The following is a 22603-nucleotide window of genomic DNA, read 5'->3' on the forward strand; positions in this document are numbered from 1 at the left end:
TAATAAGTAATGTTTTGCACCGTGCTCACGTAGATTTATGACCAATTCATATATTCTTTTTTTTCATACAAAAATATGTTTCCCTAAGTAAAAAATTGTAATGCACAAAGATTAAATTAATAACGAGATTTCAAAGAATAAGAAAGAAAAAAGAGAGGAAAAATTCTCAAAAATTTTATTAGAAACTATCCGTAAATTTAAATTTTGTTTGGCCTAAACCGATTAGGGTGGCCCTTATCTTTGCTCAATTCACTGTTTGTTTTGAGCTTTAACCTGAAATGAACCCCAAGGTACATGTTCATAAGTAAGATTTTCAATTAAATTGGATAATATTCAATAGTTATGGTTCTGTTTTTGGGTTGAAAATAAATTGATGGATAGTAGGATAAACTTATAAGTTCAATATCATGTTAAAACAAAACTACGACATGTTAAATATTAGGACTTTGACATAAATCATCCCAAAAAACTAACTCGATGGGAGATGATTTTTCTATATATACAGATTTTAAAGACTTAATACAAGCGATGCAAACATTTAATACCACCACATGTAGTAATAATAATATAATAATAATTGGTTCAGTATTTGGGAAATTATGTACCTTTTTCTGTATTATGAACGAAAAAGCGGGGAAACAACAGTTGTCAAGTACTACGTGTCGACATTAGACAGCCCAAGTCCAATAAATGTGGGCCAGTGATGTGTTTATTGGGCCCCCAGACGAAGCTCGACAACGAAAAGACGTAATTCGGCCCGCAAAGGCTAGTGCAGTGTGACATTTTCCTTCGAATTTTTGCTCCGAATGTGTTCTATAGATTGGAATATGTATTAAGGTGAACAGTAAACAATCCACCTGTACCATCACATGCTTTAGATTTATATTTTTGTGTGGCGCACTTTTTCATATCCATCCATATCCTCAAGTACCATTTAACTCGTGAGATAAAATAATGAAATTGTATATATATAATACATGGATGACAACAAATGATTTACAACTTTTTCATGGATGACAACAAATGATTTACAATCTTATCGATATTCACAATGAAAAGTAATACTCTTAGCATAAAAAGTAATAATTTTTCATGAATGACCTAGATAAGAGATCTGTCTCACAAAATACAATTCGTGAGACCGTCTCACACAAGTTTTTATCGATCGGTTAAACTAAAAAAAAAATCAAAAAATTCAGGGTCCACGTTTATATTTTCTGAAATTAGCGAGGGTGCAAGTTATTATAATATATCTTCAATTGGTCAACCTTACCACCTTAATGTCAAAATAATTTCCTGAATTAGCAGTAATCGTTTATCTCTAACAGTGGTGCTCCAAGTGGCACTATTTGCCATTCTCCCAAATGTGTTGATGCATACATGCCACGCACAAATTCGCGTTTCCAGCACTCATACTGCATTATTGCTCACCTTTTTGCATTCAATATCTTCCCATTCGATTTTAAGTTGGACGTGGCATGCTAATAATTAATATAAACACCCAAACTCTGCATCTGCCCAATTCTATTGTTTTATTTACAATTTAATCCCCCAAAAACTTGTGTGACACGGTCTCACGAGTCGTATTTTGTGAAAAGACGGATATCTTATTTGGGTCATCCATAAATAAATATTATTTTTTATGTTAAAAATACTACTTTTTATTGTGAATATCGATAGGGTTGACCCGTCTCACAGCATGAGACCGTCTCACAAAATACCTACTCATGTATATATTGATATGAAATCGCAAGGTCAATCGAAAGTCAAATCGGAAAATTAAAGCGGGACGATATAAATTATCCAATCAGTTATTATTCCATAGTGCATGCATGCATGTCCCACTATCATAAGATCAATTAATCGAAGGGTCCACTACAATCGAAAGCTACGCAAAAGGTTTATTTTTTCTTATGTTGTCTTTATTATTATTTTAAAAAAAAAAATAAAAATCCGACCCCAACTCGCTGTTGCCCAAATATGAATCTGTCTTCCATTTGCACCTGCAATCCTCGTGACTCCATGTGACTCCTATGTGATAATCCTGCAATAATGGGGCCATCTTATGAATAGATGATTATAATGTCTTTTTCAAAAAAAGAAGTCACTCCCCTATGCATTAATTGTTCCAAGTGCATACGTCTCGACGAATTGTATTTTTTTCCAAACACCAGCTTGATCATTGATATTGGCCCGAGAAAATTGGGATATTATTTTTCTGATTCTATATATTTGCGTCTTTGTGATTTTGTTATTCTACATGGTCAAATTTCTGTTTTGACTGGCGTCGTCTTAATTTGATTAGAATTTCGGTTAAATTGATTATTATAATAAAAAGATCTTCAAATAACTTATAAACTTAATTACGAAATGTAATATGACTATTACAATTTAATGCAGATAGGATTCTCCCTTTTCAAATAAAAAATAAAAAATGAACAAAATACATGATTTTCATTTATGAGTTTTTTTTTAAAAAAAAAATAAAATTCAAGTTTCGATTCCTTAAATATACTGAAACATATATCCCTTAATTCATTCTCCAACAGTCAAATAAATGCAGTTGAAAGTTATTTCAGTTAGTTTATTCCGTCTTAATTTGAGATGCCCAAGGTTCATTGCTTCTCGTGCAACATCGAACACCTATAATCCGGATTATTTCATCCTACCCCTGCAGGCACTGCCTGCAGGGGTACATCCAAGGGACAGAATTTTTTCTGGTCCAATTTTATTTTTTTTTAATTTTTTTTTTCCCCATGAGGTGGAATCTCAACCACTCATATGGGGTGTGGGCACTGCCCGCACACCCATAATCGAACTAACCCTATAATCCGGTCATTTGCTTTGGTTAATGTATAATAAATATAATGACTAGGTAGGTATTGGGGTAATTATTGCGAATAATTGAACAATGTATCAATAAATATATGAATGAGTGATTAATATATCAAAATTATATAAATATAGTTAATTATAAAAAAATAAATTCAAAGGTATATATATATATATATATATATACTAAGATATTATCCGCCGTCCAAATCTCGTCTTGATTTCTTGGAATTTGTCGTTTAAATGATTCATGCATGATTTGAAAATATATAACGATAAAAGATAGCACAGGAAAGCACGTGGATTTACATGCATTCCAAGATAAGAGAGGATGAACTGGTTCGAGCACGAGGTGGATTAATGATGTAGAAATTAACTATTACCCTACTCTAGTTACATGCACATAATAGTTGATGTTGAAGTACTTGTTATTGAGCATTCGCGACACGACAAGAACTCATCGAATTTAACGAGAAATTGCATACGGAATAATATGCACACTTTAAAAGCAGTGGAGGCGTCAGAAGATTTTCCGACGTTGTCACTCTGATACTCAAGTCAGTAAAATATTTACACAAAGGAAAGTGCAATCTAAAGAGAATATGTTGAGTGCTTGTGTAAAATATTAAAGTGTATCGAATGTTTTATGTTCAAGTGAACATGTGTATTTATAGGGAAAATGTGTTCCCTATATGTGTAGGCCTAGGATTGAGCATGTTCTGAAGTGCTTAGGAAGTGATCTCGATATGAGGATATAGACACGGTCCCCGATCCATTAAGTTTTCTTATAATGCTCGAGCAAAGCTGAGAGCTTGGGCTTATTGGTGGTCAGCTTCTCTGGATGTTGCAAGCCCAGTGATGATCTATAAAAGAGTACTTCTTTTATCAAGACTAGTTTTTACTTCAGATTCTCTTATTATCCCGATCTATACTCCAGCTCAAGTCTTAAGATGAATATCACCATATAATCTATCGGAAACAATTATTCATGTGATACTAATATGTATAATTTTTTTATTCCAAGTTGCCGCGATGATGTTGATTGTTGACCACAAGATCATTAGAGATGATGTTTTTGGTGAGGAACTAGGAAGGCTTAAGCATGTGGTAACATGCTTATGTAACATGGACAGCATGGGAGATCTTTAAGCAACAAGTTGGGGGTTTGGCTTGGCTTGTCATTGCCAATGATCATCACCCAAGAATTTCTTGAAAGAGATTTCCAAAATATTTATATTATCCACCAACTTGTTCACTAGTATATAGTTATCAATTAAAGCCCCCACATGCCAAATTTGATCCAAGGATTTTATATGGGAATTTCAAACCACATTTATAGAAATTGTTAATTATTTTCTTGTTGACCACCCCTTTTAATTTGAACGAACAAAAAATCAGTCTAACTTGAAAACGATTTATGTTTTCAAAATTAAAGCTTCGAGGCCAATACATGTTATTTAATTCCTACTTCTGTAAAATTGATTTATTATCGATATCTTAGTTTAATTTGTTTTGATGTGCATAAATACATTACAAATTATTTTCTCAATTTCAAAAATTAGTTAACTTGCGTGATGGTTATGTTATGAATGTGCATGTGGTACATAATTAAGTGAGCACTGATATTAATACAAAATGGGGAAGAAGGACCAAATAATTTTTTGTATTATTTATTTAAAAATAATATAACTTTCTTAATTTTAAAGTTTATTAAATTAAATAAGTTTCTTGATTATCCTCTCATCCTGTAAACCATCAGATCAGAACAGAATAATTTAATTTATGATTTAATCCATGTAAAAAGGAACACGTAGCCATTTCAAGAATGATTTCTTTATTATTTTATAAGTGACTATGTGGCCGCGATTGACAATTATGAAACACCACTTTTACTTATTTTTTTATCCCCTGTAAAATAATAATTCGATCATGATTTGTTGGTAAAGGTTAGGATCATTCATTCATGACATATATATTAATATATATATATATATATATATATATATAATATGATCAAACACATAGTGAAAGTGTAAAATATGTAAAGATATGGTTGTTAACATATGATTTTGATGTAAATCGATTGATTAGTCGATTTACAACTATATAATAATTCCGCCCAATTTCCTAACCGTTTGACTCAATATTACTTCTAATTTGAGATTTCTATGATCACTCAATCGATCAGTGAATATAATAGTTATATTATCATTATAATTATTCTTTTATCATCGTTAAATTATAATTTGAGAGTTAATTATTTTAAAATTACCCTGAGCCTGAAATCACAGATAAGATTGTTCAGAGGGGGCCAGGAGAGTGTCCTGGCGTAGCCCCCAACGCTCAAGTCAGAGTCTGAGGATATAAGGTAGAGCAGCTGAGGGTGCTGCTGAAAACAATATAATGAATCATTTATCATACGCTCAAACCTGGTATTTATAGGAGAATATCTGGGCTTGTCATTGACCAGTCACCTGTGGGCCTTAGAGATGGACCGGAAGTTTAGGCCGGATCTTAATAGGTTCATCCATGGATATAAGGTATGTAATGGATGTAAACTACTAACACCACCCAATTACCCAAAAGTATATGTATAAAGTTCGAACAAAGAACTAAAATTTCGGGGGCATAGTATTTTGTTGGAGTTCGGAGGTATCGACCTAATGAGTTTGTCTAGATTTTGTGTTTTAAAATAAAAATTTGATAATATATCTATTAAATTGTTATTTTTAAAAATAGATATATTATAATTTTAGTTATTTGAAAATGTAAGTAATAATTGAAAGGAAAGGAAAAGAAAGGAAAGGAAAAGAAGCGACAGTGCAAAGTCCAAATAATAGCATGGTTTTGAACGGGCAACCGGATAAAAAGATGGAGAAGAGCAAACGTGTTGGGCAGTTGATGTGACTCAGATTTGTGTTAAAAGCCTCAAAAAAAGAAATGCCACGTATAACAAACTGGTGCGGTGTAGATATTGAATGAACCAATCAATATCCATTATCCGATTCCACTCCATATTGGAAAAGAAAACCTTTCACTATTGAATGTTTTTCTACTACTAAATTAACTTTTTGGTCCAACAAATTAAGATATAACTACCTTAATCTCACTTTCCCACAATTTTTAATCTCCAGCTTTGCACAATAGGTTAGTCTCGAACATATAATGGTGTCCCTATTTCGATAATGAAATGAGCTAGAGTTTAGGTTTAAAAGAAATTGCCATTCTCAATTTTAAAAAAAAAAATTAATAGAGAATGAGGAAGTAGTGAAAAATAAGTAAATTGCGAAGAAGAGATTTGCGGGTCTGTTGCAAGCATGAAATTGGTCATTTGTTGAGAATTCCGATTTGAGCTCCCTTTCCAAATAACCAACACGTGGGCTTCTCTTGCATATTACAATAGGACCTGCATCCCCCCACTTCTGCTCTATATATACTCACTTCCTCTCTCACCACACAATCACACACCCCCACACACACACACTCTCTCTTTCTCTCTCTTTCTCTCCCTTCTCTCTCTGCCCTATTCCTAAACCCTAGAACACCGAAAACACGCACTAAAAACGCTCACAAATTTTCTTCTTTGCCACTTCTTCAGTGCCAAAATAGGGAGGTATGGCCAATTCAAGTACTGCGGCTGCAAGTTCTTGGGTCAAGCCCCAATTGCCTACAAGGGATTTGGGCTCTTGTACAAAGGGTTTATCGTTCACTCTGGCCAATGGAAAACAGAGCAACACCAGAATAAAATGCTCTCTCCAAACTCCAGAACTCTTCTTCCCGAAGGAGTACACACAAACAACAAAATATCAAAAACCTTTAATACCCACCTTTACCAACCAAGAAACCAATGTCAGAAAAGCGAATTCGCCTTCTTTTCCATCGAAGCCGCAGCTGAACTTTATTCAGAAAGCTGCGGCAATGGCTTTGGATGCTGTGGAGAGCGCGCTGACTGCCCGTGAGCTGGAACACCCTTTCCCTAAAACAGCAGACCCTGTAGTCCAGATCGCCGGAAACTTCTCTCCAGTGCCTGAACAGCCTGTTAAACACAGACTTCCGGTCACCGGGAAGATACCTGATTCCATTCAAGGCATGTACGTGAGAAACGGTGCCAATCCTCTGTTTGAGCCACTCGCCGGCCATCACTTTTTCGACGGTGATGGCATGATTCACGGTGTGCAATTTGCTGACGGCACTGCTAGCTACTCCTGCCGATTTACTGAGACTCAGCGGCTAATCCAAGAACGGGATTTGGGCCGCCCTATTTTCCCAAAGGCCATTGGCGAGTTACACGGCCATTCAGGTATAGCAAGATTGCTGCTTTTCTATGCTCGTGGGATGTTTAAGCTGGTTGATCATAGCCAAGGCACCGGCGTTGCAAACGCTGGATTGGTATATTTCAACAACCGTTTATTGGCCATGTCTGAAGATGATTTGCCCTATCACGTGCGCGTGACTCCAGACGGCGACCTCGAAACAGTGGAAAGATACAATTTCAGTGGCCAGCTGAAGTCCACCATGATTGCTCACCCCAAGCTCGACCCTGTTTCTGGTGAGATGTTTGCTCTGAGCTATGATGTTATCCAGAAGCCATATTTGAAGTACTTCAGGTTTTCAAAAGACGGCGAGAAATCAGAGGATGTTGAAATCCCGGTTTCTGGACCGACAATGATGCATGATTTTGCAATCACTGAGAATTTCGTGATCGTGCCGGATCAACAAGTGGTGTTCAAGATGTCCGAAATGATCAGAGGAGGTTCACCGGTGGTGTATGATAAGGATAAAGTTTCTAGGTTCGGTGTCTTAGACAAGTATGCGAAAGATTCTTCCAGGATGAAGTGGGTGGAAGTGCCTGATTGCTTCTGCTTCCATCTCTGGAATGCATGGGAAGAGCCTGAAACAGATGAAGTCGTCATAATTGGGTCCTGTATGACTCCCCCAGACTCCATTTTCAACGAATGTGACGAGAGATTACAGAGTGTTTTATCCGAAATCCGGCTCAATCTGAAAACCGGCAAATCAACGAGGAGGCCCATCATGTCAGAACAAGATCAGGTGAATCTAGAAGCAGGGATGGTGAACAGAAACAAGCTCGGAAGGAAAACCAGGTACGCGTATCTAGCCATTGCAGAGCCATGGCCTAAGGTTTCCGGGTTTGCTAAAGTAGACCTCTTCACCGGGGAAGTCACGAAATTCATTTACGGGGATGAGAAATTCGGTGGGGAGCCTCTGTTTCTTCCCACAGATCCAAATTCCGAAGCAGAAGATGATGGCTATATCCTGGCCTTCGTGCACAACGAGAAGGCCTGGAAATCAGAGCTGCAGATAATCAATGCGATGACCATGAAATTGGAGGCCTCAGTTAAACTTCCATCAAGAGTTCCATATGGGTTTCACGGTACCTTCATCAACGCAAAAGACTTGGCAAACCAGGCCTGATCTTTTTCGCTTCTCCTTTAGTCTTTTTTGCGGTGGATAATTGCCAGAGGGAAGGCTTAGATTTACTTCCCCGGAGTCTCTCCACTGTTTTAGGAAAGAACCCTCCTTTTCACTAAATGGAGTGTGTGATAGTTTTTTGTATGTTTCTCTTTTTCAAAAACATATTTCTTGTGATGGGATTTTTGGAGGGACCAGCTTGTAGCTTTTGGATGTAGGTAGAAGCATGGAAGCTCAGCTGGTTTCTGCTTATTCTCTCGCACACTTGGTGAAATCAGATTATTATAGTCATACATACAACTCTGGTTTAAGATGTCCTGTATTTTTACAAAGCTCTGTAATCTTGTACATTATCAAAGGGCAGACTTTTCATTTTCCCTCACTTCTCATACCGATATGTTGAACAAGATCAAGGCAAAAAAAAAAAAAAAAATAAGAGATCATTGTCGAGATGTAACATAAACTTTAAATATCACATATGATAAAATGATGACTACATTTTACCTTTGTCGAAATCAGACTATTTTTTAAGGATTTTGCTCATTTTGGAGTAAGAAAAAAGTAAATAGGAGATGGAGACTCAGATGTCAACCATCAATTATCATACAAAATCAGCATGTTAACCGTTGCTTCCTTTAATTGGCCAATTCTTTAAGCTGTTTTTGGATCAATGACATTTCGATATATGGCCAAGTGAATTTTTAAATGCGAAGCTCAATTATTTTCCATCGTGTGACGGACTTTCGCTCTTCTTATTATATTATTTCATGTTTCAAGCTTCAATTCAAATGTGATCGAGACTTCTGAACACGAAGATAGGTAATGTATTGTTTTGTTAGTTTTCCCTCGAACGCAAAAATTGGAGAAATACCATCCCAACAAGTGATCAAAACCACGTTTTGCAAGTACGTTAAACATAAATTTACGCAAGTAATTTTATAACAAGTTTAAGTAATTATTTTAAGGAAATTAAAGATAACAGTAGTAAAATCACATTGTTTATGCCATTTGACGTTATATGAATCATAGATATAAAAGATTTGCGGTGTCGAAGCAGAGTAGGAAAATTGACGGTTCTTTTATATTATTTCATAATTGAATTTTTTTTTGTATTACATCTTTGTTATATTTGCTACCCGTTTCAAATTCTTGGCTATCGCTTTGATACTATTATTTTATTTCTATCGTATGATAATGATTTAATTACACATAATTTAATATCGACGTACGTACGTACTTTGAAATCCAAATATATATTATTCATTTAAGAGACGAACCTAGAAAATTTGAAGTCACAGTTTGTTGATGATACTTGTAAGAAAATCGATTAAAAAAATTGGATCGCGATTAAAATAGCAGCAATAATGGAAGGCATGGTACAATTTTTATTGTAAAAATTAGACAAAGATTTATATATGTTGTTGCTGGAATGATCTATGAATAGTGGTCTATAATGGACAGTTTAATAAACAAATGGCGTCCATTAATATTACGTGGATCTAGCATTCAACAATATACCCCTGACACTTTTGATATCGTGTTCACGACCTTGTTTTCCAGAGTCAATGCCTTTTGAAATGTCAGAGTAAAGTTGCTAACGGTTCTATAATGCTTGTGCCACATAAATTAGTTTATTATTATTATTTTTTTCCGGGTAAAGATGACTCGTCAATTCCAAAAAAAAAAAAAAATTGTATAAAAATACGAGGAGGTAATAATTGTTTTTGTCCGTACAATAATTGAAACATGATGTTTGAGCTGTTTTAATTATCGATATTTTTAATTGGTAAAGCGATAGATGTTTAATTGAAATATGATATTTGAACTATTTCGTGAGCGGTCACACATGCAACATCGGGGAGTTTGTTGCTTTGTTCACATGTGTAGATGAATGACCATTACAAAAAATTTACATAGGACTATGTGTTTTATCTTAAATTTTTATTATCCGAGTGTTAACATGGGTAGACACATATATATACTAGTAATGTATACACACGATAATTCTGGTTCATAGTTCATGTATGTATCTACATCCCTGTCTAGTAATCTAGACTTCAATTGTAACATGAGAATGCTACCTTGCATATAGACACATATGTTAATTGGGATGTGGACGCAACGAAACACCCATGCCCTTTTGCCCATTTTGAGAGGAGTTTGTGTTGTCCATCAATTTCAACAAACAATATTCACTAACATTATTGATTAGGCTCGAATTATAGATACAATTGGTGCAATTTTTTTTTTTTTTTTTGTTTTTAAAATAATGATATTTGATCTGAGCCACGAGATTTAAATATTAGGTGGCTAAGATTGGTTGGCGCCATGTGTTGGGTGGAGCATGTCTCGAAATCTAAGTCGTTCATGTATGGGCATATTGTATCCAGACAATTAGGCATAGTTTGGTACATGGGATAAGAGAGGGATTGATAAATAATCCTCCTTATCCCATGTTTGGTACCTTTTTAAAAAGCTCATGATAATATCATGGGCCCTTGATAAATAATTTTTTAGAAGGATAAAATATCCCTAATAGAAGGTGTGATAATTTTAATTTAATGATAAAATACACTACAAATGACTTAATTACCCTCAATTTATAAATGATTTTTTTTTATAAATCTATGCTAGTAGGTAGAAATTAAAATCAAATAAATATTTTATTTATTTTTATATAGTATATAATATGATAATTATATAAATGAATTCGAGATAATTATATAAATAATTTTATAAATTTCAATAAAATTATTATTATCACTCGATTAACCTTAAAAATTGATATTTGACTTGACTTAAAAAATTAAGGGCTCAATTATCATATTATATAATATATAAAATTAGGTACAAATAAATAAATCATGTTTTGGGATTGAAAGCTAAACTCAAGCAACAACTTAGAAATTATAAAATTTATTATGATAAGGTTAATTTTGTCATTACAATCTAATATATAAATCTAATCACTCTTATTAAAATCATACCAAATATTAAATATAATATCCTACATCTTATTTATCCTTAACTTATCCTAATATTATATATCACATATTTATCCTATCATGTGTACCAAACTATGCCTTAGTGTCATGTTTCTCGAAATAATAATTGTACTTACAATATTATTATACGAACATTTCAATTTATACACATGTGTGCGTGCGTGTAATATTATTGTTGATAATTTTCGAAATAAATGGTTAAAAATATAGTGTATCTTGCACTAGTTTGATATACAAAAATCCGCCAAAAGAACACACGCAAAAAAGAGAGTGAAATGAATTTTTGAGTTTGTATACGTCTGAAAATCAGTCATCTTATAGAAGATATTGACCTTCGGATCGACCAGGAATTTAGTTAGCATATTTATAAGGAAGTGAACTAAATTTTGGACCGTGGATATCAGGCTTGAGGTCATTTGAACCAGTTTCGAGATGACAAACAGAATTTGCTATTTTCTCTCATAAAATATGCACATTTTTTTTTTTGCCAAGGTTGTTTGCAAAATTCAATTTGTTGGATTGGGCTAAAATTTGAACAGCAAATTGATATCGTCGTCGTGTGGTATATTCTTAATAGTTGAGATCATATTAAAATATTTGTATTTCCGACAAAGATCATGAACAGTGATTTTTCTACTAGATGCTGAAATGCTCGAAATTTCAAATTTTCTTCCATTATTGGAAATTCTTCCTCACTTGAAAATAGTCTGCGACTTGAAAATTTGGATGTGAATATCTTCTGATGTTGAAGGGTTGGTATTTATAAGTGCTGAGAAGGGTAATCATGTTTTCTCAATAATATGGTATCTCCGACGTTGAAGAATCTTGCTGCTTTGTTCGGAAGATGTTTGATCTTTTACCTTTGAGAATTCTTGATTTTATTATTTGAAGAAAGTTTACTGACCATACTAAATCACATAAACTCTTTATGCTATTTTAAAAAGAGTAAAACTCATATTAAGCTCTTTCCACTGCCAAATACGTGGTTTCATACGTGTATGCAATAAAATTCTCTCAAAATAACTATAGTTCTCATAATCGAGTATATCGTAATTTTGGTAAAAACTTGTGTGAGACAGTCTCACGGGTCGTATTTTGAGTGACATATCTCTTATTTGGGTCATCCATGAAAAATTATTACTTTTTATACGAAAATTATTACTTTTTATTGTGAATATCGATAGGGTTGACCCGTCTCACAGATAAAGATTTGTGAGACTGTCTCACAATAGAACTACTCCATACTTTAGGCGTGCTATATAGTGAGGAAATATTTTTTTTTAAAAGAATTATATTCAAAATGAAATCTTTGAACTAAAAATCTTTGACTATCAAAAATAAAACTACAAACGAAGTTCAGCTAAACTAACTTTTTTATACACCTTTTGTTTAAGGCGTGGCATACAAATGCACAAATTATTTGTAAAGTAGATGTCTCGTGAGATGGTCTCACGAATCTTTATATATGAGATGAGTCAACCTAAGCAATATTCACAATAAAAAGTAACACTCTTAACATAAAAAGTAATAATTTTTCATGGTTGACCCAAATAAAAAATCCGTCTCACAAACGACCCGTGGGACCGTCTCACATAAATTTTTTCGTTATTTGTAGGGGAAGTTATTTAAAAATCCCCAATCATAATATTTCTTTGCATTCACTCCCTACCCACAAAATTGTGGTATTATTTCATACAAAATGTGGTACACTTCATGTGGAAATGTGGTACACTTCATGTGGAAATGTGGTACTAAAAAAGTACCTAGGGACTGAAAACAAAAAAAAAAAGCGGCTGGGGACTGAAGCCAAATTTCCCGTTTGTATGCAAATTAATTAGTGAGAATGTCGGAAAACAAAATTAATTTTGTATGTAACATGTAGGCCGAATATTACCAACAGGTGACCTACCATGTCCTTGTCCGCCGCTAGCTAGCTAATTAATGCAACAAATCCAATTAAAAGTTAAGGAGACGTTATATCACTATTATTTATTATTTAATAAATAATTTTTTTTTTCCATTTCATATTTATTTTCCTGGAGGCCCCGATTCCATTCCAAGAAAAGGAGAAAAAATAAAGTAAAAATTATTGATTTTTATATTAATTTCCAACTCCAATATTCTATTGGTGGCTACGTACCAGGGGTTCTATGCGGTGTGCATCTCTTCGACACGCGTCGGGTCCTTAGTTCGAAATTTAGCTTATCAAAATCATATATTCTTCCTAAACTTATGGAGTGTGACGAATGAGATGATGCACCTTCAAATATAAAAAAAAAAGTATATATTTTTATTTCAAGCAACCCAACCTGTAATAAAATATTACATTATCTTATTTCAAACAAACTAGTACTATATTCGGTATACTTATAAATTAAGATTTTATTATTTCATATAGATTGGACATTTGAAAAGTTTAATGCGCCGACTATTTGAGACAAAATTATATAATTTGTGTTGATTTATACTCTCAGACAGAGATACTCGGTCTATGTTAAATTGAAGTAACAATTTCATATATGTTTATACAACATATTCGATATGAGACTCGACTCGGTAGATGATCAATTGAAAATATTGTATTTATTATATATATAAATTATACATATATATTTTTATTCGAATAAGTGATGAGTGATTGACCATGATGCAAATGTTAAATCTTTTTAATTTGAGTGGTTCAACTATGAATACCAGCTAATATGAAGTTAACTGGATCATGGAACATACAAAAATTATATCGTGCAATGCAGCATGTATTGTTTGTGAGAATCACGAATTTTGTGCACGTAATTATTTATTTAAATATAAATATGTATAATAATGTATTTTTGAATTATTTTATTATTGTAAAAATAATAAATTCGAAAATATTACATGATACATGATATTCAAATTTTCAATAAATACATAAAATTCGAAAAATAAAGTACATATATTCAAGAATTTTGAAATTTAAGTATAAGATATCAATCAAATTTGGAAGAAAACATTAAATGCATTTTTTTTGGTCAACAAGTAAGCTAATAAATTCAATGCTTATGAAATAACAACCGAATTATGGTAAAAATTTTACCTCACCACCTATAAATACCTCAACCTCATTCTAAAAATTACACCTTCAAATTCACTTTATATTTTGAATCATCTCCCTAGTGTTGTAGCATTTTCGAAGATTTTGCAAGGTGAAGTTTCATCCATTTCTTGAGTAATTAATAGGTTCAGGCCAAGCTTCTGTCCAAATATGTTTTTTACCATTCAGAACACACTATTATATGTTATAAACATCATATCAAAAATTCAACCAAATCTAGGTGAGAATAATATACCTATGATTTTTCGTTCATAATCAAGTTAAAAACGACTTTCAAACTCGATCTCTATCATTCACAATTTATTTGACTTATTTGTAAACGTAGTGTCCAAGTTGAAGCCTGATCTAACAGTGCAATATCCCGCATAGAATTCTGTTAGACGATTGATTTTTTGGCATAGGTGCGGCTACGTTTTCATAATTCCGTGTTTCCAAATTATTCAAGGAATGATGCTTGTTTTAAAACTATAAATTTTGTTTATGACTTATTTCGTTTTTGAAAATTTTTGTCGATGATTATTCTTTTTCTTTCCCTTCTTATAATATGATACCATATATTTTGGTACATTAGAGATTCAACTGGATATGAGTGAAAATATAGGAATCTCAGTGTCTAAACCAAAATATGCTTGTGTTCATGCTTATGATTTATGTTATACGAAATATGCTATTCGTGATTTGTTATTTCGAAAATCACGTATATTTGTATGTACTCGAACGGTCTATACTTATCACTCATCCATCACTCTATCATACCAAGACAGAAAAGGAAATCGAGAAACAAGAACAAGACAAATTTTGGGACAAATAATAATTAGAGAGATTGAGACGTTTATTTTAGTTTACGTCTATTTAAGTTTTTAATCAAGTTGTTGTTTTAAGAATTTACGGTGTAAATACAATTTTATGATTGATTTTCAGTAATAAACAAGTTTTTAGTTTATATTGTTTTACGAGATTTGTTGTTTTTAATTGTATAATTATAAAATATCAACGTCGATTAGTTCCGTGCGTGACACTATTTGTTACACAAAGTTGTAATCACTACATATTCTGATAATGTAAAATCATTACACGGATGTGTGATTTTTATTTTATTGTCATATTTATTGTTATTATTTTAATTAAAGGAGTGGTTGACTATAAATTAAAAAACTTTTCCTTCCGCAATGGCTGTCAATTCATTGTTATTCAAATGTTATTATTTTATTCACATAACTAAAACTCATGGTATACATGCAGACAGACACACCATAATTGAAAGTAACAATAGCAAATTCAACACCATGTAATATATATTTTCAAATGAAAGAAGACCTAGCTTGATTATGGTTTGCAACTAGATGTACACAATGTAATCCAGGCAATATAAAAATGCGCTTTTGATCCAGAGAAATCTAGTCTAGGGATAACATAAACAATGAAGAAATTAAAGGTATTAAAAAACGTATGTTTGATAACACAATAAACAACGTTAATATGCCTGTCATTCCCGTTATTTTATTTACATTATTTATATATATAGAACTGTCCACTACGCAGGTATGGTAAAATAATAATAATAAAGTAAAAATAAACTGTCTTTTTTTTTACAAATACTTGTGTGAGACGGTCTCACGAGTCGTATTTGTGAAACAGATCTCTTATTTGGGTCATTAATGAAAAAATATTATTTTTTTATGCTAAAAGTACTACTTTTTATTATGAATATGAGTAGGGTTGGCCCGTCTCACAGATTAGGATCCGTGAGACGGTTTCATATAAGACTCACTCTTTTTTTTTGGTGCTTTGAAACACATATATCTACTAATCTTATTTCTGTTCTTCCTTGTGTTTTATTTTAAATTAGAGTAGGTTTTTTTTATAGACAGTTTCACGAATCTTTATCTGTGAGACGAGTCAATCCTACTAATATTCACAATAAAAAGTAATACTCTTAGCATAAAAATACGACCCGTGAGACCGTCTCACATAAGTTTTTGTCTTTAAATTAAACACTTGAATTATATTTATGAAATAAAATAATATTAATTCTCCAACTTTGCTGCTCCTACTTTTAACCTTCGGCCGATAGGAGACGGGACGTCACTTAAATCGGCTTCAACGTCCACCGCCCTTTTATTCTCAAATATTAGCCCTCGATTTAGACCTTGCCAGCGAGTGACCGTCGGAGCTGTCCTTTGTACGTGTTGAAAATTTGACTCCATCGATGATTTGAGTAACGAGATTGAAGTAGTATTGAATTGAACTTGAATATTATTTAACTGTATTGTTTTACTAAAAGTTATATTCGATGATAGCGTACGATTCAAATATTTTAAATGATATCGCAACTCAATTAAGAATTGTTATCTAGATGTTATTTTAACTAATCGTATTAAAATAATCTTATAAATTATTATTTTTATCACAATACCTTATCGAAAACCTAAAGATAGACATGGATTTAAAAATGTAAAAATGACATGAACCAAAGATTTCAAGGATTTTGTCCATATCTTAATTTGACGTATGAGGATCTCGGATGCAACGAAAATCCCGCAGTAGCACAAAAATTCATAAGTAATTAAAATTGATTTTTGGTTTCCCATGAACTACAGGTAGGTTTAATTAATTTCAGATCACAATCCTGATCAGAATTGAACCTACGTTCAAAGCTGAGTTTTGCGTCTATTCAATTAAGAACTGACACAAATTAAACTTCTTCTAAACTTTGTTACATCCCACATTTATTTATCCATCGAACAATGTTTTTTTTTATAAGACATTACAATATTTTTTTTAAAAAAAGTTTACATTGCACTGGCACTATATTTATATATATACCCTAAAAATATTTGTAAAATAGAGAAAATTCATTATTAATAATCATTATTATTAAAACTAATTAATTTCCTGTAATAAAATATAGTGGTCGATGCTGTTTTTCCTTCTAACTCCCACCAATCTATTGTCTGTGGTGCGTTTTGAGCATTTGTTTTTGAAACCGTGGTTAAAATTTGCTTAATAAATCATATATAATTTGTACGGTTTGGCTAAGTTCAATAGGTTACCACGGTTTTTAAGAAAAATCAATCATCACAGTACATTATGGTGCGAAAACGTTAGCTGAAGTTCAAATACAATATATGTGTCCGTCATCTATGCTAAATTTGAGATTTAGACCTAACTCAACTTTAAAAATTATTTTAAAAAAATGAAAGTTGTTTAATTTCATATATATACAACTCTCGATTATTAAATTTGACCAATGTTAAACATTTTAACATTCTATTTCTTTTTATCTATGAAGGATCACATCTCTCCACCTACATGCAAAGTCACTTCAAAATTCTGGTTTCGTTTCAATTTAAAAAAAAACATTAATCAGGTATGGAGCGTTGTGAGTACTTGGGGAGCTTACGCCATTTCAGGCAGGTCCAGAACTTGTTTTTTTTTAAAAAAAAAAATCAAAGAAAGGTCCGGAACTTTCTTTTATTTGAAATTTTATTTATTTATTTATGGAAGATATGTGTCTACTGGCATGAATGCTGGCCCTAGAGTCCTCTCAAAGGCCAACAAACGAAGAAAATTTTCTTGGAAACTTGAAATATGTATGTATCTTACTTGCTAAATATAGAAACCATTTTTTTATATGACTACCTGCCTTCACTTTTGACATTAATACTTATCTCTGACCTTATATATATTATATATATAAATATATATTATATGAAAATTGATCTTAAGTTATAACCCCGATAACCCGAGTCGCTTACTGTAAAATGAATGGATTAATCATCATATCGATGAACTATAGTATAAAAAATTTGAAGTTCATACATACCATTGTTTATATATTCGAAAGCATAAAATGAAAAAAAAAAAATCGAAGATATAAATTCCATATGGATATAAAATTTTTGAGGTGAAAGTAGTTGTTTTTTTATTTGAGTAGGCTTCAAAGAATGAAGAAAAATCTCGAGAAAATAATATCATGAAGTCGTGAAAAATAGCATATAGACATCTTTACTTGACGTCATTGCTTGAGTCACCCACGTGATATTGAGCAAAGAAGTATATAAATTTTTATTATATTATTATATTTATTTTATAGATACATAGTGTCAGATAAAAAAAATTAAAATTTATTGACGCTTTTATACTAGGTAAACGTAGAATCTCCATCGACCAGAGACTATATCCTTCTGCTATAATTCTCTGGTCGAAGGAATGATTACTCCATTTTCTTCTTTTTTAATATCACATGTATTATATTATATTATGCAGTTACTATATTAATTTTGATTATTTTTGAAAATTTTTCCAAACTAATATTCAAATATCATTATGTAAATAATATATTTAAGATAAATTAACTGCAAGTATTTGATGAGTGAATATAGAGATGACAACTTTCTCCATGAGTTTGAAACCTACAGAGAAAATCTGAAAAAAGAACGAGGATCTCTGATTTTCTCGGGTTCGGGTTAGAGACATATATGAGATTACTGTCTTCATTCTCGAACCCGTCCCGAAAATAATAAAATAATAACAAGTTTTAGTTCGGAAAATTCCCGAACCCGTCCTCATTTTACCCCATTAATATTTTTCAAACGTGGATGAGGACAAGGATGAGGATTGAGGTGAATATGGAGGTAAAGATAAAATTCGAGAACGGAGATGGAGATGGCAAATACATCCCGTCCCATCTCATTGTCCTCCCTAAGAGAGGAGAATTATTTTAGAACCTGAAATATTTTTGTGCCAAGTATGTTGACTAATAAAATGATATCGGGTCCATTAGGGCCCAAGAAGTAGCTGAACACTGCACCTTTTACTATCATAGAGAGAAGAAATCAAGAGCAAAAGAAAAATAATAAAAACATTGAATTCGAACCACAATACATATACCTCCTCCCGTCAATACTATGATGCTATCCATATTCGAGATACCGAAGAACCAAAACAAATGCAACGACAGCAAAATTGGTTAACTCAGGCACCAAAGATTTGAAAGAAAAAGTGCATGACGACGCTGATAGTAAGCGAATATCGCTGAGATAACAACAATAACCAACATGGTGAAGATTGAAACTAAATCTTGACAGGAACTCACCACTACTGCAGCAAAAAGCTACTGACAAAGCTGCTCAACTGCAGTTACAATCTGCGGCGGTTGAACCACGGTCCATTCCTCCAAAGTGCCAGCATAAGGAGTGGGTACATCCTGTGAGGAAAGGCAAACGATTGGGGCATCCAAATAATCATGGAAATTCTCATTTATAGCTGCAGTAAGGCTGGCCCCGATACCACCTGTCCTCATGCATTCCTCAACTATAAGCACTCGGTGGGTTTTCTTCACAGAGTTCCCAATGGTGTAGAGATCAAAGGGTTTCAACGACCTTATGTCAATCACTTCAGGATCATACCCTTTGTTGACAAGAGTCTTCGCTGCTTGCATCACATGGTATCTCATCCGAGAGTATGTTAAGATCGTAACATGCTCACCGGGTCTCACCAGTTCAGCCTCTTCCAGTGAAAGCACGTATTCTTCGTCCGGAATTCTCTCCTTCAGGTTGTAAAGAAGCACGTGTTCGAACAGGACCACAGGGTTCTCACTACGAATGGCAGCTTTCATAAGACCTTTGGCGTTGTATGGGGTTGAACAGGCAACCATCTGTATTCCAGGAATTGACTGGAAATAGGACTCAAGCCTCTGTGAGTGCTCTGCCCCAAGTTGGCGCCCAACACCTCCTGGTCCACGAATCACAGTTGGAATTGTGAACTGCCCACCTGAAGTATAGTGAAGCATGCCACAGTTGTCGGATATTTGGTTGAAGGCCAATAGAAGAAATCCCATGTTCATGCCTTCAACAACCGGTCTCAGGCCTGTCATGGCTGCTCCAACAGCCATGCCTGTGAAAGAATTCTCAGCGATTGGTGTATCAAGAACCCTCAGATCTCCAAATTTCTCAGCAAGGTCCTTGGTGACCTTATAAGAACCTCCATAATGGCCCACGTCTTCACCCATGACACAAACTCGAGGATCTCTTTCCATTTCTTCCATTAGTCCTTCTCTAAGAGCTTCAAACAGCAGAAGTTCATGCCTGAACACGTAAAGATATTGGATCAATGAAATATTAATATTGAAACATAGATGACCTGCCGAATTTTTTACATGACATACACTCAGTTTTATGTTATTTGAAATTTTCTTCGCACAATGATTTGGTATATAACATCAACTAATATCATAGGGCTATCATATATCAAGAATTCCAACAGAAAATATTTTATGTTCATAGAAATTTTCTTCCCACGATGCTTTTGTATATAACATCCACGAATATCATAGAGTAATCGTATATCAAGAATTCCAACAGAATATATGAGACACATATGATAGTTAAACATCCCAACCACATCACTGCTACCTTCAAGCCAGACCAAAACAGTTCCTCTCCTTTCCAAGGAGAATTAAGGTCAACTACAAGTTCAGCTAGCTTCATGTGTAAACCCGTAAATGAGGTATCAATCCACGTTTGGCTCTGATGTATCATCGTGCGTCCTCGAAGAAAGCTCTGAGTTTCTTTTTTCATGAAAGAATAACAGAAGCGCATATCCATACAGGCTTGATTAATTTCAATTTTCCCATTGTTTTACTTACTGTTAATAAATTTGGAAATTTTCAATTATACATAACTTTTTTGAATGACTTTCTATTTTTCTTTAGACACTTTAATTATGAACATAAGGATTAAGGACTTTATATTGATGTGTTTTGCATGTGTTCTTTTTCTCAGTGTTTTGCATGCTCCGGGGATAATTCAAAAAACAATTTTTTAAGATTTTAAAACTGTCTTCCTAGAATGACATCCACGTTTAACTTTTATCAACTCCCCAGGTATCATAAAAGTCACTCAACCGTTCAGGAAAAATAAAGGGGATGGACATAATAAAATCAGACAGTTCTCCATAATTTTATAGCAATGCAAAGCCAAATGTCCAACCAATCATACTATACGAGTCAGAAGAAAAAAAAATGAAAGATGGTAAATCTCTTCCAGAAATAAACAACTGATATAGCTAAACCAACACAAAAATACATTGGTTACCAAACCATTAAAGCCTCATCAGCAAATCAACAAGGATATACTTCCTACAGCGAGCAAACAAGGATAAACCCAAAAAAGAACTGAGAATCAAAGTTTAATATCCATAGATTTACCCAGTTTTTGAAGCTGCTGACGCAGCATTTTCCGCCGGTGCCTGAGACCCAAAAACAATAAACAAAGTTAATGACAAATTTCGGTAAGCAACAGCCACAGAAATTTCATTATAAGATGGTGTGACAGCACACTGACCGCAACTGCTTTAGCAGTGATTTTTCCTGCCTTGCGGGTTCCCAGAATCCAACCCGAGACTGAGCTTGCATCAGATCTGATAGCTAATAAAACAAATTAAAAAAATTGGGCTCCTTCAATATAACGTAGATACTGAAAAACAAGGTAGCAGGTAATATAATCATGAAATACAGTTATAGTAAAATCACGCGGGACCCAAAAGAAACTTTTAGTAAAGATCAAAAGAAATCACGAAGCCGCGGAATGAGTTAAAAAAGCTGAGTAACACATAATTTCCCGCAACAGTTGCCGTCAAAATCTAATCTTTGTAACCATTTCAACAAATTCTTGGATTTATTCAGCAGCCATGATTCAACATATTAAAAAACAAAGTCAAGAATACAACACCTGGAACATAATTTACAGACAGTTTATTGGAGAGGTCTGGGAAGGTAGCCGAGACTGATGCCATCCCACCTGATTGTAACATGACGGCCATTATTCTTGTAAGAGATGCGGGGTATATGTTTGTACGAAAGCGTGAAAGAAAGGAAAAATAAAATGGATCAGCTGGTGCGGTCGAAGAAAAAGTTCTTCTATAATAAAGAGAAAGTTGGGACGGAGATAGAGATACAGATGCGATGCGACTGGGTGGCAATGGCGATGAAACCAAAGAGGACACACCCGTTTCTTGTTCCCGATTTATTTCGCTGAGCGCGTTTAATTGGGTTAACCGTCGCACGCCAAGTAATTAACAAACTAAATCACTCTTGCATTTTTGCAACCAAACCATTTATATATATATATATATATATATATATATATATATATATATATATATATATATATATATATATATATATATATATTGTTACGAATGAGATAATTTATTTAATAACTCAAAATATAGTTAA

At 33.3% G+C, this 22603-nt stretch overlaps 2 protein-coding genes across 2 annotated transcripts; one reads left to right on the forward strand and one right to left on the reverse strand.

Moving 5' to 3' along the window:
* Positions 1-6270: 6270 nt before the first annotated feature.
* LOC140822361 (9-cis-epoxycarotenoid dioxygenase NCED1, chloroplastic-like) lies at positions 6271-8642 on the forward strand. Its single transcript, XM_073183115.1, has one exon. It carries the CDS (start codon positions 6448-6450, stop codon positions 8266-8268), a length of 1821 nt encoding a protein of 606 aa, XP_073039216.1. The 5' UTR covers positions 6271-6447; the 3' UTR covers positions 8269-8642.
* Positions 8643-19202: 10560 nt separating this feature from the next.
* On the reverse strand, positions 19203-22442 carry LOC140822359 (pyruvate dehydrogenase E1 component subunit beta-like). Its single transcript, XM_073183113.1, has 4 exons — positions 22098-22442; positions 21711-21793; positions 21575-21615; positions 19203-20453 (listed from the first exon to the last, which is right to left on the reverse strand). Exons 1-4 carry the CDS (start codon positions 22186-22188, stop codon positions 19481-19483), a joined length of 1188 nt encoding a protein of 395 aa, XP_073039214.1. The 5' UTR covers positions 22189-22442; the 3' UTR covers positions 19203-19480.
* Positions 22443-22603: the final 161 nt, after the last annotated feature.

Source organism: Primulina eburnea, unplaced genomic scaffold (assembly GCF_022965805.1).
Source record: "Primulina eburnea isolate SZY01 unplaced genomic scaffold, ASM2296580v1 ctg808_ERROPOS3000000+, whole genome shotgun sequence".
NCBI classification, from domain to species: domain Eukaryota; kingdom Viridiplantae; phylum Streptophyta; class Magnoliopsida; order Lamiales; family Gesneriaceae; genus Primulina; species Primulina eburnea.

What these genes read in the sequence shown, in the direction of transcription:
- LOC140822361 (XM_073183115.1), top strand. Translation starts at nt 6,448, where the DNA reads ATGGCCAATTCAAGTACTGCGGCTGCAAGTTCTTGGGTCAAGCCCCAA.
- LOC140822359 (XM_073183113.1), bottom strand. Translation starts at nt 22,188, where the DNA reads ATGGCCGTCATGTTACAATCAGGTGGGATGGCATCAGTCTCGGCTACC. An exon ending in GTCTGTAAATTATGTTCCAG is followed by an intron (nt 21,794 to 22,097) that starts GTGTTGTATTCT and finishes TTGTTTTATTAG; the next exon opens with CTATCAGATCTGATGCAAGC. An exon ending in TCAGCAGCTTCAAAAACTGG is followed by an intron (nt 20,454 to 21,574) that starts GTAAATCTATGG and finishes TTACGTGTTCAG; the next exon opens with GCATGAACTTCTGCTGTTTG.